The sequence below is a fragment of the Heptranchias perlo genome, chromosome 7 (genome assembly GCF_035084215.1).
Source record: "Heptranchias perlo isolate sHepPer1 chromosome 7, sHepPer1.hap1, whole genome shotgun sequence".
NCBI classification, from domain to species: Eukaryota; Metazoa; Chordata; class Chondrichthyes; order Hexanchiformes; family Hexanchidae; genus Heptranchias; species Heptranchias perlo.
This window is the reverse complement of record NC_090331.1, coordinates 37,847,193-37,863,230: the sequence shown is the minus strand read 5'-3', so window position 1 is coordinate 37,863,230 and position 16,038 is coordinate 37,847,193. Positions and strand designations below refer to the sequence as shown.

The following is a 16,038-nucleotide window of genomic DNA, read 5'->3' as shown; positions in this document are numbered from 1 at the left end:
ATTGCTGTAGAACTAAATACTCCAAAGAAAACAGAGATTTAATATTTATCACATTCTAAATGGCTTTCCAAAAGCTATAAAGCCAAACTGTTGACAAACTTAAAAACTGAAAAATACGCTGCAGATTCTGCAGTATATATGATCATTAAAAATAATGCACTGCAAGCACACTTCACACTTGTGCTGACTACCTGTAATCCACAAGTATGTGATTTTCAGGGCTCTTACGTAAAACCGCAAACTGTTGCAGCATTGTGGACTTATCTGATACATTAATTGTAGGCTACTGATTGAACAGCCACTAGTGGGCACAATTCCCACTAGTGAAAGGGAAAGAAAAAATAACTTGCATTTATACAGTGCCTTTCATGTCCTCAAGACATCCCAAAGTGCTTCACAATCAACAAATTACAAAGAGCTGAATTGGTTGGGAAATCTGAAAGTTGAAATTTGTTGACATGCTAAATGTAAAGTTTGTGAAAATATGATAAAAAGAATCATGATTGCCCTTTAGACCCCTGTAGTGCTAACAAATGATAGCTGATTTTTAAAAATTACACATGTAAAGTCTTATGACATCTTTCAGAAATTGTCAGAACTCAAAAGGTGGGGTAGTCCTATTTCTGTGACTCTTGCCTATGTGATCTCTAAATTCCTTGTAGTTACATAGCTAATGGCTGAATATAATGTACAACTGCAAAATTCATAAAAACTGCTTGTGAAAATAATAGAAATTGCACCATTGAAGGGTTACCTGGAATACCTCAGGCTCATTCAGATCTTTTGGACATATATAAATGTACAAATATCATATATATTTTTATGATGTGCTTCCAAATCAACTCTTTTTGTTTTCTATTTCAAAATAACTGAATCCTGTACCCTCTCCACACTTAAGTCATATTCTGCCACGACGGGTGTAATTTTATGAGTCTGCACTACCGGGAGGAGTCTCTCCCACTGGCAATGCATACCAGGAACTGAGCTATAAACTGCCCAGGATTTTTCAACCATTAAATACATTGGAAATTCATGCTTGAATTCATGCTTGAATTTCCAATGTATGCTTGAATTTCTGAGTTGCATTGCTGGTGGGCAAAGTTTTCCATTGACAGTAAGCCCATAGAATTCTCAATTCTCTCTTCTACACTGGCTCCACTGGCATGAACTAGAAATTATCCAGAGAGATGATACGCTAAGTTTAGCACAGAGATCTGGGCAGCATGGACTATTGTGAATAAGACTCTGAATCTTCAAATAATGACATAGATAAGTAGGGTTTTATTTTTAAATTTGGGCTACACCCACAAAAGGGTACTCGGTATGTCTGTTTCATACAAACTTACTGCCACCGAATTCTTTTTTATCTAGGAACCAAATAAACTTGCCTAATTTCTTCACTGCTTTTGGCACTGGTGCTGCCCCATGAGTCATCTAAAAGATAGTAGGGCCGATTTTAATTCCCTCCATCCAGTGTAAATGGGGTAGTAGTGAGAATCCCTACGTGGTCAGTTTTCAGTAAAATATTAAAATGCCTACGTGGCAAAGAAGCAGAATGCAAAATGGTTAGAAAGGGTTAATTAGTTAGTAACTGAGATTGGTACAGGTGGCCTGGCTTCCTGCTGGGCCATATGTTTGCGTAGTCAGCAGGTTTGCATGGTCTTATCAATGTAGAGTCTTTGATGTGATTCCAGGACTGGTCTGAATGTCTCCATGTTTATGGCAGATCAATATAGGTAACGAGCTTAGCCAAAGTTGAAAGACATTCCAGGTTGGGAGATAAGGAACAGGGAAGAACATTCCAAGTTGGAAGGTGAGGAAGTATCCCCTTTGATATCTAACAGCAGCATGATCAGCACATAGACGATTTATGATTGGCCGGAAATAATGTAACCTCGCATGGCAACCTGTGCCCGGCTTATGATTGGTGTTGACCCTCGTTAAGTATGTTCCAACCCTATTGATTTGTATAAAAACGTGTGGATTTCTGTATGTTTTTGTTCTTGCTCTGCCAGCATAGCGGGACTCTATCAGGAGTCCAAATCAATGCTGCAGACTAAGAACCCTGCTATTAAAGTTGTGTTGAACTTTAAAATGTACTCGACTTCAGATTTTACTGAACCAGACTGAGGGGAAAGAATCCGGATCGTCATTTGGTGGCCCGTACGGGGATCTTAACGGTCGTTCACCGAGAGTTCGCGGAGTAAGAGGCGGATTGTCTCAGACACGGAGGAAGGAAATGGCGCCCCGATGTAAGTAGTCTTAATTTACTACGTCGGTTTTCCTCCAATCCGTCAGTCTGACGACGAATCGTCCGATCGCTAACACTCGTATGGCGTCCTTACAAGATTCAGGTCAGTCTGGCGAATACACAGAAATAGCAGGAAGAGGTCAGTGGTCGAATATCACTGAGGGAATAACTTGTAAGCGGTAGGTCAGTGGTTAATATCACTGAGGGTAGTCAGGGTTTAAGTTCCTGGTGATTGGATATAAACAGGAACTATTGATAAAACTTAGATGCCGCCAAAAAGGCTCATGAATTAATTTGGAACAATAACAGAGGTACCACAGCCAAAGAACTAATTGCTTTATGGAGACAGTACTGTAAAAAAAAAATATGGATAGAATTAAGTGACTAGACAAATGTTTAAAAGACAGAGACCCAAAAAAGAAAGGTTTTGTTGTTTAAGTGTACTGTCCCTTTAAAAAGCCTGTCTTGATCAGTGTTTTTTTTGTCGGTGTTGTGGGCCACGCCCCCTTCTTACTGTGTCTTATGTGTTTTCTTCCTTTGTGTAATGTATCTGTCTTGTCGTGTGTTTAATTCTGATACTGCTGAATTAAAATTGGAGTTATTGAGGTTAAGTGACCGATTAAATTCTGGTTCTTATAAAGTGTGGGCATGTTAAATTCCAGACATGGAATCTTCAAAAAATTGGCATTTTGAATGTTTATTTTGTGATTGGCTGTGGTTTAAAAAGAGGTTAAAAATTAACGGGATAGGTTAAAAAAACTATCTGGTATCACTGTGATAGGAAAAGTCGGAAAGCTGGAACAGCTCGGAGCGTTGATTATAATCACATCCACTAAAAGTATGTAAAAAAATAGTGTGCAAAAATATAGTATAAAGCAATCCACAAATGTGAGAAGTAAAAAAATCAGTCAAACCTGTGTGAAGAGAAATTTTGAAGGTGGAAACTTAATCTCAAAAGGGAGAAGGATCAAGTTACTCCTACCACAAGAGCAAGTTAATATTAACCCCTTCCATCCCAAGAAGCCAGACTGTCATGCCAAGAGCAGTTCAAACAGATAGAAATGACCCAGTCGGTTGAGAACTGTCTGAGGCTTGCCCAGAACACAGGTGAACATGAGGTAACAATTGGTATAGGTTATATTAGTAAAATTGTCCCAATCACTCGGAAATGCCAAAGGCTACAATTGACTGAGATATAAGTTTTCACGCTACAGTGAAAAATTGATAAGAAAGGAATGTAAAACAAATCATATGAAAAGGAAGCATAGGTTAGACAATTGGAAGTCCATTACTTGAGCTATGTACTGACACAGGGTACTAAACACCTATCAGTTTTACCCTGCCACAGTATGATAAGGAAGTTTTGACAAGTTCTGGGGCTATTCAATTTTATTTGAAATTAATAGTAGAATACAAGATCTAACCAAAGAGGGGAGACCTTCCCTGACAAATTATATAACTCGCATTGAGACTGCTAAGAAAACTCAACAATTAGATCAACACCTCCTAACTCAAGTGTTAAAACAAAGAGCGACATGGAATGAAGGTGGACATCGTAAAAAGAGATAGGCAAATATGGAGACGTAAAGATCTGTGATAAGTGATATAGCAACTGCCTTTGCCTCAGTTGTTAACACCATTGATTTGACAACATTAGATCAAAAGGTCAGAGATTTAGGGTCTCTCATTAAAGATATATTAAAAGATAAATGAAAATACAGATAAGGAATTGTCTGAGGATCAAATGCTGACCATATATTTGCAAAGGATAGCTACAGTGCTAGAAACACATGCCCAAACCATTAATAAATTAATAAAAGAGGAATATAACGTATCTTAGCAGGCGGCTGCTAATGATATCTGCTTAATGTGGTTACATCTTGAAAACACAGAGATTAGGACTTGGAGTTAGAAATTCCAGTCTGCAGCCCTGCGTACATCTGTATGTGGGAGAGACAGTGTTTATTTCAGACAGGCTGCGTGCTTCAGAGAGAGAGCGAGAGTGGAACTAGGCAATTTCTCTCTCCTGTTTTGTTTTCTAAATTTGTTTTGGGTATAGGGATTATTCCTTTGGATAAATAAATAATAAATGAAGATTTGACAAATTAATCACTTGGGCTCTCAAGAAGAGCCGCAATGGATTTTCTGTGTTTCTTTTAAAACAGGTGTCCCTGGTTTTTTTTGGGACCACGTGAGTGTTGATGGTGCAGGATTACCAAGAGTAGTTACAAAGTTACGGTGCAACCTTTGCTGGAGAAATTTGGTGCAGGAAACGATCCAGTGGTGTTAAAGATTTAAGACTTTAGCTGCAGGCATCAGCGGATACCAAATGTCACAGCATGGTGATATCAACCTGATTCTCTTCTTTTGAAAACATTTTGATTTGTTTTGTTTTAACCTATTTGTTGTCTTCCGAGACAGAGTGCTCGAGGTGGGGAGATATGGGAATTTCTCTAAAGTCATTGAATTGGGCATGATAAAAAAAATCAATCTGGCATAAATATACAATCTAGTGTAAGTCAGGAAAGTGTAGTTGAGAATAGTAAATTGATAGCTTTCTCGTGGAGATATTTGTGTCCTTGCCTATAATGAATAATGAGAAAACTACACTCAATAGCCTGGCCACTACCCTGACATCGGGACCATGCAGGGGGAGATAAGCACTCTAGACACCCCTGATCTTTTTGATAAGATAACCTGAAAACCTAAGAGTGGCTACAGTGGACATAAAAGATACAAATGTATGTTGCCATCATCTGAAACGGAGATCAGGATGAAGAACATGATTACAAAGGCCTATGGCCTGGTGAGCTATTGCAACCACTCTTTAAACAAACCAGTTGCTTTTACAGGACTGAATCCTACAGGACATATGATGTGTGCCATGGAAAATGTTCGGAAATACCATGAGGAAGAAGAGACTGGCCAGCAGAAAGTTAATATCCAAGAACACTAAGCTCATTCCTATGAGATGCTGCTAGTATGCAGAGATACATGAAGAAGATACAGTGAAGAATGAGTCTCAGACAGGCTCAGTTACTTGACAACAGCACAACAGGAAAATGGTTAATGTGGTTCAGGCGAGTGAGAAATCCTTTTAAACAAGGCACTGACACATGGTCCATAGAGAAACCAACTAATTAATGAAACAGTCAGGAAACACTGGTATCAATCAAAAGGACTGAAATTAAAGTAAAGAGGGACACAGTAATTTGGATTTCCAAAATTCAGGGTTAGGTTCCCATTAGTTAACAATAAAATTGGGAGAAACAATATTTAGAAGATATCCGCACAATGGATACAAAATTACAAGATTATGAGGGGCCCAGATAAAGTAGACAGGAAGCACGTGTTTCCCCTAGCAGAGGGTTCAAGAACTAGAGGACGTAGATTTAAGCTGATTGGCTGGAACAAAATTAAAGGGATGTGTTACTAGACATGCTGTCACTGTGTGTCCACATAGTGTTGGACACAGCCTAGAAGCACAGTGTGGGTTTAATACCGGTACCAATCCGGATATTAACTGTACCATGGAGGCCCTAGAGGCGGATCTAAAACCCACTTAAGTGGCATATGCCGGAGAGGGCGAATACTGTGTTACAACTAATTTGAAAACGTTTAAATATGCCAATCTAACTTGTGATATTTTAAGTCCAGAATTCTACTCCATTTCTGAAGTCCTGGTTCGGATTGGACCCGAGGAACTGGTAGAGATACATCGGCATAACCTCACCACCTTACAAGTTTCTGAGAATGTCAGAAAGGACTTAAAAGCATATCAGGACACATTTGGGTATCTGACACCCCTGTTGCCTAAATACTTGAAAGCATTGCGAATGGAGATACGCCTCTCCCAGAAGGTTTATTATAACCTACAACAGGACAATAACAACATTAAGCATGACATTGACCAAATTAAAGTCACCACCTGGTGAAATGACCTCTGGAATTTGGGACTGAATATACAGATCCATCCTTGGATTAGATTAATTTCATATGTATTAGTCGTAGTGCAGTTTGTTGTAATGTGCTTCTTGATTTTCATTGCATGTAATAAATGTAAGCAGAGGATGAAGGGTTTGGCAAAGATAGTAAAACAGAGCCTGGGTGAGAATGTCCCCATTGTCTCTGTGGTTTCAACTAAGAACACATCTTAATGGTACCGGGAGTAGCACCCGCTGGGGTAAGGTGCATGTAAAAGGGAAGACAATTATAGTTTGATAGGATTATCAGATGCTCTGCCTCTCTTCCACCCGGACTGGTGGCCAACACGAAGGGAACCTGGTTAAGATGAGGTACAGCATCTAACGGGATATTGTAGGGAGAATTTGGATTAAGGGATATAATGGGGAGGGCACCAATTCACAGGTGTAAAATGATCTGAAAGGTACCATTCAGTCTAGTTAGGCTGGAAACAAAATATAAAGCACCATAGGATATTTGACTATGTAGGCCTTTTCAAATTAACATGAATAGGTTTAGCTGACCAAGGACATTCGCAACTTACTTGAGAGATGTTTAGAAGGAGTCTGTTCCTGAGAACAGATAAGAGTACAAAGGCGTATTGATGAAACATGTCTGTGGGACTTCTCTAGTTCAAGGGCTAGTTATATTCATTGTTATAATTCTTATAGTTTATTGCTTACTTAAATGTTGCTGCGCTGCAGAACCTGCAGAACCAGTGAGCACCGTAATAATTGGTTATCATAAAATGATAAAAGGGGGGAATGAGAATCCCTACGTGGTCAGTTTTCAGTAAAATATTAAAATGCCTACGTGGCAAAGAAGCAGAATGCAAAATGGTTAGAAAGGGTTAATTAGTTAGTAACTGAGATTGGTACAGGTGGCCTGGCTTCCTGCTGGGCCATATGTTTGCGTAGTCAGCAGGTTTGCATGGTCTTATCAATGTAGAGTCTTTGATGTGATTCTAGGACTGGTCTGAATGTCTCCATGTTTATGGCAGATCAATATAGGTAACGAGCTTAGCCAAAGTTGAAAGACATTCCAGGTTGGGAGATAAGGAACAGGGAAGAACATTTCAAGTTGGAAGGTGAGGAAGTATCCCCTTTGATGTCTAACAGCAGCATGATCAGCACATGGACGATTTATGATTGGCCGGAAATAATGTAACCTCGCATGGCAACCTGTGCCCGGCTTATGATTGGTGTTGACCCTCGTTAAGTATGTTCCAACCCTATTGATTTGTATAAAAATGTGTGGATTTCTGTATGTTTTTGTTCTTGCTCTGCCAGCATAGAGGGACTCTATCAGGAGTCCAAATCAATGCTGCAGACTAAGAACCCTGCTATTAAAGTTGTGTTGAACTTTAAAATGTATTCGACTTCAGATTTTACTGAACCAGACTGAGGGGAAAGAATCCGGATCGTCAGTAGCAGCCCCAAAATGGCATCAGGTAACTTACTGCCCTGTTTATGCTGGTGCTCTGGCCGCTGCCAGCTTGGTTAGGCTCCTGAGATGGGCGACTGGAGTGCCTGCCTTTTTCAGGCGGGAGGCCACATGGAATATGCAAATCAGGGTCCTATGACCCCAGTAGCATGCTAATGAGGCCTGGGCTCCGGCTCTGGCCTCACGTTGGCAAGAATGGACAGACAGCAGGAGGCTCCTGAAGTTAAGATCAGCCCCTAAGTGCTTCCATGGCATAGCAGTTTCTATTTCAGGATATTCATACTTCATTGCCCAGTTTAATATTCAACAAAATCATGATTTAACGTGGTGGACCTTTTAATATTTGGGGCTTTACCAAAGTTCAAATCCCTAACCACTGCAATTGTGAAACAATTTGTATTTTTCATTCTTATTGATAATAATTCCCATTGCTTACCCCTTGAACCTGTGATGCGTCTGTAGCAAGCCTCATTGTTAATGTACCAGGGCTGTGCTTGTGATCATCAAACCAGCTAACTTCTTGTCCTAACATTGCTTGGAAACCTAACTTCCGCAGTTTCCGTGTCAGCAACTCACCAGATTTGGCAAAAAAGTAACTCTAGTAGAAAAGAAGATAAAACTATTTTTAACAACAAGATACAGATTAAAATTATAGTGTAGAATAGACTTAAAAGTAAGTGAAGATTGAATGGGACAGTGGAGGGCTGTCCCTTCATATCTGGGGCCTGGGTTTGAATGAGATGCAAATCACCTGTCCAAAGTGTAAAAGTCCAAACTAATGTTAATTTATAAGGAATCTTACAACAACAGGTTATAGTCCAACAGTTTTATTTGAAAATCACAAGCTTTCGGAATCTTTCTCCTTCGTCAGGTGAAGTGTGGGATTCCATGAAGGTTACCGCATTTATAGTCAGAGAACAATGCCTGGTGATTACAGATAATCTTTCCAACTGCCCGTTGTCAGGGCAATCAAAGTGTTCAGACAGAGAGACATTACATACAGGACTATTGAATATACAAACGGTCAGAACAAAAGACAGAGAGAGAGAGAGAGACAGAGACAGAGAGAGAGAGAGAGAGAGAAACATCCGAAAGGAAGAGAAAGAGAGAGAATGACCCATTGTATTAAAAACAGATAACTCTTTTTTCGCTGGTGGGGTTACGATTAGCATGACATGAACCCAAGATCCCGGTTGAGACCGTTCTCATGGGTGCGGAATTTGGCTATCAATTTCTGCTCGACGATTTTGCATTGTCGTGTGTCTCGAAGGCCGCCTAGGAGAACGCTTACCCGAAGATCGGTGGCTGAATGTCCTTGACTGCTGAAGTCTTCCCCGACTGGGAGGGAACCCTCCTGTCTGGCGATTGTTGCGCGGTGTCCGTTCATCTGTTGTCGCAGTGTCTGCATGGTCTCGCCAATGTACCATGCTCCGGGGCATCCTTTCCTGCAACGTATGAGGTAGACAACGTTGGCCGAGTCACAGGAGTATGAACCATGTACCTGGTGGGTGGTGTCCTCTCGTGTGATGGTGGTATCTGTGTCGATGATCTGGCATGTCTTGCAGAGGTTGCCGTGGCAGGGTTGTGTGGTGTCGTGGACGCTGTTCTCCTGAAAGCTGGGTAATTTGCTGCTAACGATGGTCCGTTTGAGGTTGGGTGGCTGTTTGAAGGCGAGTAGTGGAGGCGTGGGGATGGCCTTAGCGAGGTGTTCGTCGTCATTGATGACATGTTGAAGGCTGCGGAGAACATGGCGTAGTTTCTCCGCTCCGGGGAAGTACTGGACGACGAAGGGTACTCTGTTGGTTGCGTCCTGTGTTTGTCTTCTGAGGAGGTCTATGCGATTTTTCGCTGTGGCCCGTCGGAACTGTCGATCGACGAGTCGAGCATCATTTCCCATTCTTACGAGGGCGTCTTTCAGCGTCTGTAGGTGTCCATCGCGTTCCTCCTCGTCTGAGCAGATCCTGTGTATTTGCAGGGCCAGTCCATAGGGGATGGCCTCTTTGACGTGGTTAGGGTGGAAGCTGGAAAAGTGGAGCATCGTGAGGTTGTCCATGGGCTTGCGGTAGAGTGAGGTGCTGAGGTGCCCGTCTTTGATGGAGATTTGTGTGTCCAAGAAAGAAACCGATTCTGAGGAGTAGTCCATGGTGACTTTGATGGTGGGATGGAACTTGTTGATGTTATCGTGTAGTCTCTTCAGTGGGTCCATAGGAAGAAAATGTCGTCGATGTATCTGGTGTATAGCATTGGTTGGAGGTCCTGTGCAGTGAAGAAGTCCTGCTCAAACTTGTGCATGAAAATGTTGGCGTATTGGGGTGCGAATTTGGTCCCCATGGCTGTTCCGTGTGTTTGGGTAAAGAACTGGTTATCGAAGGTGAAGACATTGTGATCCAGGATGAAGCGGATGAGTTGTAGAATGGCGTCTGGAGATTGACTGTTGTTGGTGTTGAGTACTGAGGCTATCGCAGCGATGCCGACATCGCGGGGGATACTGGTGTAGAGTGCCGAGACGTCCATCGTGGTGAGAAGTGTTCCTGGTTCAACTGGTCCGTGGGTGCTGAGTTTTTGGAGGAAGTCTGTAGTGTCACGATAGAAGCTGGGGGTTCCCTGTACGATGGGTTTCAGGATGCCCTCAACGTATCCAGAGAGGTTCTCACACAGGGTTCCGTTGCCTGATACGATGGGACGTCCGGGTGTGTTGGCTTTGTGTATCTTTGGGAGGCAGTAGAAGTCTCCCACGCGGGGAGTACGTGGGATGAGAGCGCGTAGGATGCTTTGAAGGTCTGGATCGAAGGTCTTGATCAGTTAGTTGAGCTGGTGGTTGTGTTCTTTGGTCGGATCTGCGGGTAACCGTCTGTAGTGTTCCTGGTTGTCCAGTTGTCGGTATGCTTCTTTGCAATAGTCCGTTCTGTTCTGCATGATGATGGCTCCTCCTTTGTCCGCTGGTTTGATGACGATGTTGCAGTTGGTCTTGAGAGCGTCAATGGCGTTGCGTTGTGCTTGGGTGACATTCTGGACTGTCTTGTGAGTGCGGCTGATGAATCTGGCATTGACGCATCTCCTGACAGCTTGAGCATACATGTCAAGCTTAGGGCAGCGACCCTCCGGAGGAGTACAGTTTGACTCTTTCTTCTTCGGTTGCTGTACCGCGGATCCCTCTGTCTGCTGTTCCGGATCCACTACTCGCCTTCAAACAGCCACCCAACCTCAAACAGACCATCGTTCGCAGCAAATTACCCAGCTTTCAGGAGAACAGCGTCCACGACACCACACAACCCTGCCACGGCAACCTCTGCAAGACATGCCAGATCATCGACACAGATACCACCATCACACGAGAGGACACCACCCACCAGGTGCACGGTTCATTCTCCTGTGACTCGGCCAACGTTGTCTACCTCATACGTTGCAGGAATGGATGCCCTGGAGGATGGTACATTGGCGAGACCATGCAGACACTGCGACAACGGATGAACGGACACCGCGCAACAATCGCCAGACAGGAGGGATCCCTCCCAGTCGGGGAACACTTCAGCAGTCAAGGACATTCAGCCACCGCTCTTCGGATAAGCGTTCTCCAAGGCGGCCTTCGAGACACACGACAACGCAAAATCGTCGAGCAGAAATTGATAGCCAAGTTCCGCACCGATGAGGACGGCCTCAACCGGGATCTTGGGTTCATGTCACGCTACACGTAACCCCACCAGCGAAAAAAGAGTTATCTGTTTTTAATACAACGGGTCATTCTCTCCCTTTCTCTTCCTTTTGGATGTTCCTCTCTCTCTCTCTCTCTCTCTGTCTTTTGTTCTGACCGTTTGTATATTCAGTAGTCCTGTATGTAATGTCTCTCTGTCTGAACACTTTGATTGCCCTGACAACGGGCAGTTGGAAAGATTATCTGTAATCACCAGGCATTGTTCTCTGACTATATATGCGGTAACCTTCATGGAATCCCACACTTCACCTGATGAAGGAGAAAGCCTCCGAAAGCTTGTGATTTTCAAATAAAACTGTTGGACTATAACCTGTTGTTGTAAGATTCCTTACATTTGTCCACCCCATCCATCACCGGCATCTCCACATAATGTTAATTTGGACAGATTAGGTCACATTCCTTTGGGAAATAATTGAAAATACAAAATTGCCTAAAATTCTGTAGTAATTAGCTGCTTCGCTCAGAGAGGTCATATGGATAGTCGATGTGGGAAATGGAAATCTCATGCGATAGTGGATGTTCTTTTGAGTTTGGAGTTAAGATATATTGTTGGGGTGGATTAGAAGGAACTTTTCCTCGCACCTAGCCCATGCTAACCCTGACCTGAAAGTGTTGTTGCAGAAAAAGTAAAAAAGGTTAACAAGAACAAAAAAAAATCACCAAGAAGAATCTAGAATCAAAAAGGAAGGCTACGCAATAGTTTGTTGAAAAGAAATATGTTTATACCTGTAGGAACTGTGTCAGAAACGATACAGCTCCAAGAATAACAAAAAATAAGCATACTGAATTGATCTGTTTTCTTTTTTCTTCTTCATTTTGCAAAGAAAATGTCTGAGGAAATGAAGGAAACAATTGTTACCTTAAGTCTGGATTATGTTATCCAAATTCAATTAATATTAAAGTGGGGGAAAAAAGCTTCTTACCCCAAGAATATGACTGAACAACAGTGCATAGATTGGATTGACTCCACCATTAACAGCAGCACCAAGTGAACCTAACAACATATATGGCCATTCTGCCGCATTGTATTTGAGAATTCTAGTCACTGGTGCAGGCTCGATATTGTTGTCCTCCTCCTCCATAACCTTATTGAAAAAGAAATCTCTTTTAGACTATAATTAAATTAGTCCAGATTGAACTTATAGACAATTGATTAGATGGCAGCTATTACAAAAAATACAATCAAATTTTATGATGTGATGGAGTAAAGGGAGCATTGTGCCATCAATAAAAAAGATGCTGAATAAAAAATGCTGAACATGATTGTGAATTCAATCAAACCTCGCCAGAATACTGAGATGTCATTGATTCTTGGGTGCCCTTCAATTTTGAGTGAAGGACAGTTGAAACCAATTGATAAAACTTGATGTCTTTTTATTTTTGACTTAAAGATTCGTGTAACAGTCAAAATAAATGTAAACCATGGAAACCAGAAATAAAAAGAAGAAACTGTGATATATTAAAACAATTTGCAAATGGTGATGGCAGCTGAAATTACAAAACCAGTACCAACTCAAGCTAGGAAATCTAAGCAAAAATGAACAGAATCATTCTGAAACACGCAAAATTTATAAACCGCATTGCATCAAGACTATATGAAGGAAGGAGTACCCAAGGAGGCTGCACTGGGCCAAGATGTAAGTAGCTGTTTCTGGGACCAAAATGCAAAATCTAGCAAAGATCAACCCATCAATTATGAATTGTCATAATTTATTCCAAACTCTAAGGCAAGTCATTTGGTCTGGTCTCCATGCCCTGCATTCAGTGAAGCTCAGAATCTGGAAATACTCCTCTCCTTTCATCACTGAAATGTATTCTTTATAAGGTGCCCAGACCAAGAAGCTGTCAATAGTAGCCTAAAATGGGGGACCAAATTTTGAGAAAATGTCCTGCTGAAGCTTGAAGGTGAAAATGATCTTTTCAGACTGTATCATTTTGCAACTAATCTTGGGATCAGGGAACTTCAGTGGCAGTTCCACAAATTTAGTCATCTGCAAATTTAATATTACTTGAGAAGTCTTCTTCTATCTCATTAATAAATGATGTAAATTACATAACAATATAATAAACACCAAAAGATTTTCACTCATCATTGTTCTCCAGTCAGTGCCTTGCCCATTTCTCATCTTCTGCCAAGCTGCCATTAATTTCCATTAAAAAGTCAAGGCATCAGGGAGGTGAAATTGGACCTCATTGCACCCATTTTCAGAAAATCACTCACCTCTTTCCTGTATTTTGTATTTCCTTCCCTTCTACGTGCCTTGACCCTTCCAAGTATGTCTCTGTCCCCTTTCCATTTTTTTGTGCATGTGTGTCTCTCTCTTTCCCTCCTTTTTTGGTTAATTTTCTATCCTTTATTGGTTCATTCTTTCTCCTCTTTCTGGTTTGTCTCTCTCTACTTTTTATTTCTATCCACTTCTTCATGCTTTCCTCTCTCTCTCTTCTGGTTAGATTAGTGAGGGGAGGAGGGGGGAAGAGACTGCAGGGTGTGGAGAAAATGGCAGCAGAAGCAGCCCAGCGAACTAATGGGAGCAGGAAAGGGACTGCTAGTCCGAAAGCCACTCAAAGTGTGTGTTGAAGAAGACTGGAGGACACAAAGATGGGGTCAAAAACGCTAGAATCGTACGAGCAGTGGAAGGGATCCAGTAGGCGCTGCAAACACCACATTCTCGCAAGCACAGACCAACGTTCCCACAATACAAAGTTGCACACTTTAGAAATAGTGCTTTTTCTGAGCCACTTTGCACTGTGGTCCTTGCTCACCTCTATTGGTGTCCCACTTCCCAGTGTTTAGGAACTGTAACCCAAGTTACTTACACTTCTGGCACTACAGCTATTTTATTTCAACATTGCAAGTTCACATTTTAAATTTGCAAATTGATGATAAAATACCCACCTCTGATTTATGGAGATCTTGAAGATATTAGTTAGAGCCTTGCCTATGTTTTTAGTAATTTCTTTGAGGATTTAGGATGTATCCTACTTAGTCGAGTAACATAATAATGCTTCATTGGATTTTACATTTGTTACTGATTCGCAAACCAATTTCGCTTGATCTGAAATTTTTCAGATATATCCATATGATGTGAAGAATAAATTTACCTGCCATTCCCTGATTCCCATGGCATTTCCACCCAAAGTAAGATATCAGTTAAATTCCCAACTTTAGTGAGAAAGCAGGCTTCCTAAACAAAATAAGAGTTCAATGATAAATGTAATCGCTCCAAGGGGACTGCAGAGTTTATTTTGCAGTCAAAGCCAGAGCCTGCTTTGAGTTGTTTATTAATGCACCACAGGGTTCCTGTTCTACTCAGTCTGTTATGAAACCCAGTACACCAGAAGTGAAAGGAATTAAGTTAACAATTGTTTTGTATTTTAGTTGTGAAATTTTGAGGATAATAATAATGTATAATACCTTTCCTTTTCATAAAAGATTATACTGGACAATAAAGAATGTATTTTTTTTGAGAATAAGGTATTACAGAAAGGAATGGATCAACTTGCTGGATTCTGAGGAAGTCACTGTGAACACTGCTCATTACCAGCACAATTCTACCCCTGTAGACTGTTACTATTTTATTTCTATTCTTGTCAACTTAATTTCACAAATGATTTTTTTGCCCACACACAATAATAAATCCAAAATCAGGTATTCAATAATGGATTTTAGATTAAATCAACAGCATTTCCAACCTTCTCTTCATCATCAAGATATCCAGAGGGATGATGGACAACTGAAGCAACGTCTCCAGTTATAGACAGATCGGAAATTATGTTTGATACCTGAGACGTGGAACGTTGGCGAATTGAGGATCTGCAAATATGAAGTGGTTTCTAATATAGTTACATTTTTCAATATGCATCCTAAAATAACATTGTTTATTTGTTCATTTGGAAAGTATTAAGGAATGAAAAGATTGGTTCATTTGTGCTTATTCTTGTTGCCCTTTAGCATTATTAAAATTTAGAATGATTTGACGAATTTAATCAATTAAGCTGCCTATCATGAAAAGCTACACAAAGTTAAAGACCAATTAGGGAAAAATGCACTCGAGTTAAACCAAAATATACATCAGGGTGAAATTATTCTTGATGATCAGGCAGACATTAAATGGGAGTTATAGGTTCACACAACCGTATGTGCTTTTGTGAAGCTTGGATGCATTATAATGCTGAAAGTAACACACAACTGAGAGGCCATCCCCAAGAATGCTGCTTTGCTAGTTAAACAGCCACTTGATTGATATAAACAATAAACTATGGCCCAACGTGGCTGTAGCAGTGCACAATTTCTATGAGAAGTGGACGTAGAGCACTGAAGGCTTAAAACAAGATTTACTGGCCAAGATCTACATGTCATAGTAAATGCTACATGTCATAGTGAAGGCATTTGGAAATATCTACTTAACTGAGGGGCAAGCCACTAATGCCCAGAGGGTGAGCAGGCTTGGGAGACCATTATTCAGAAGGTCACTGTGGGGTTGTGTACCAGAAAACACTGGAAGGTTATCTAATAGCAAGCGCCAGACAAAATGCTAAGGTGAGAAATGAGAACAAGTGTGAATAACGTAGTTTGCCATACACGGAGGCTGCTATATATGTAGAGAGCCACTGATGCCAATCAAAGTATACTTCTGGACCTTAGCATACTTAACCTGAATTGATCCAG

At 41.2% G+C, this 16,038-nt stretch overlaps 1 protein-coding gene across 2 annotated transcripts in view; it reads right to left on the bottom strand.

Moving 5' to 3' along the window:
- The window catches only part of LOC137323628 (bile salt export pump-like), a 57,016-nt gene that overhangs the window by 12,003 nt on the left and 28,975 nt on the right, over positions 1 to 16,038 (bottom strand). Inside the window, exons 18-21 of one of the 2 annotated variants that reach the window (XM_067987332.1) lie at positions 15,063 to 15,183; positions 12,293 to 12,454; positions 12,096 to 12,200; positions 8,094 to 8,255 (exon numbers count right to left, since the gene is read on the bottom strand). In XM_067987332.1, coding sequence (XP_067843433.1) covers positions 8,094 to 8,255; positions 12,096 to 12,200; positions 12,293 to 12,454; positions 15,063 to 15,183 — 550 coding nt within the window. The remainder of the gene's footprint in view (positions 1 to 8,093; positions 8,256 to 12,095; positions 12,201 to 12,292; positions 12,455 to 15,062; positions 15,184 to 16,038) is intronic. The other variant, XM_067987331.1, reaches the window with a different exon arrangement.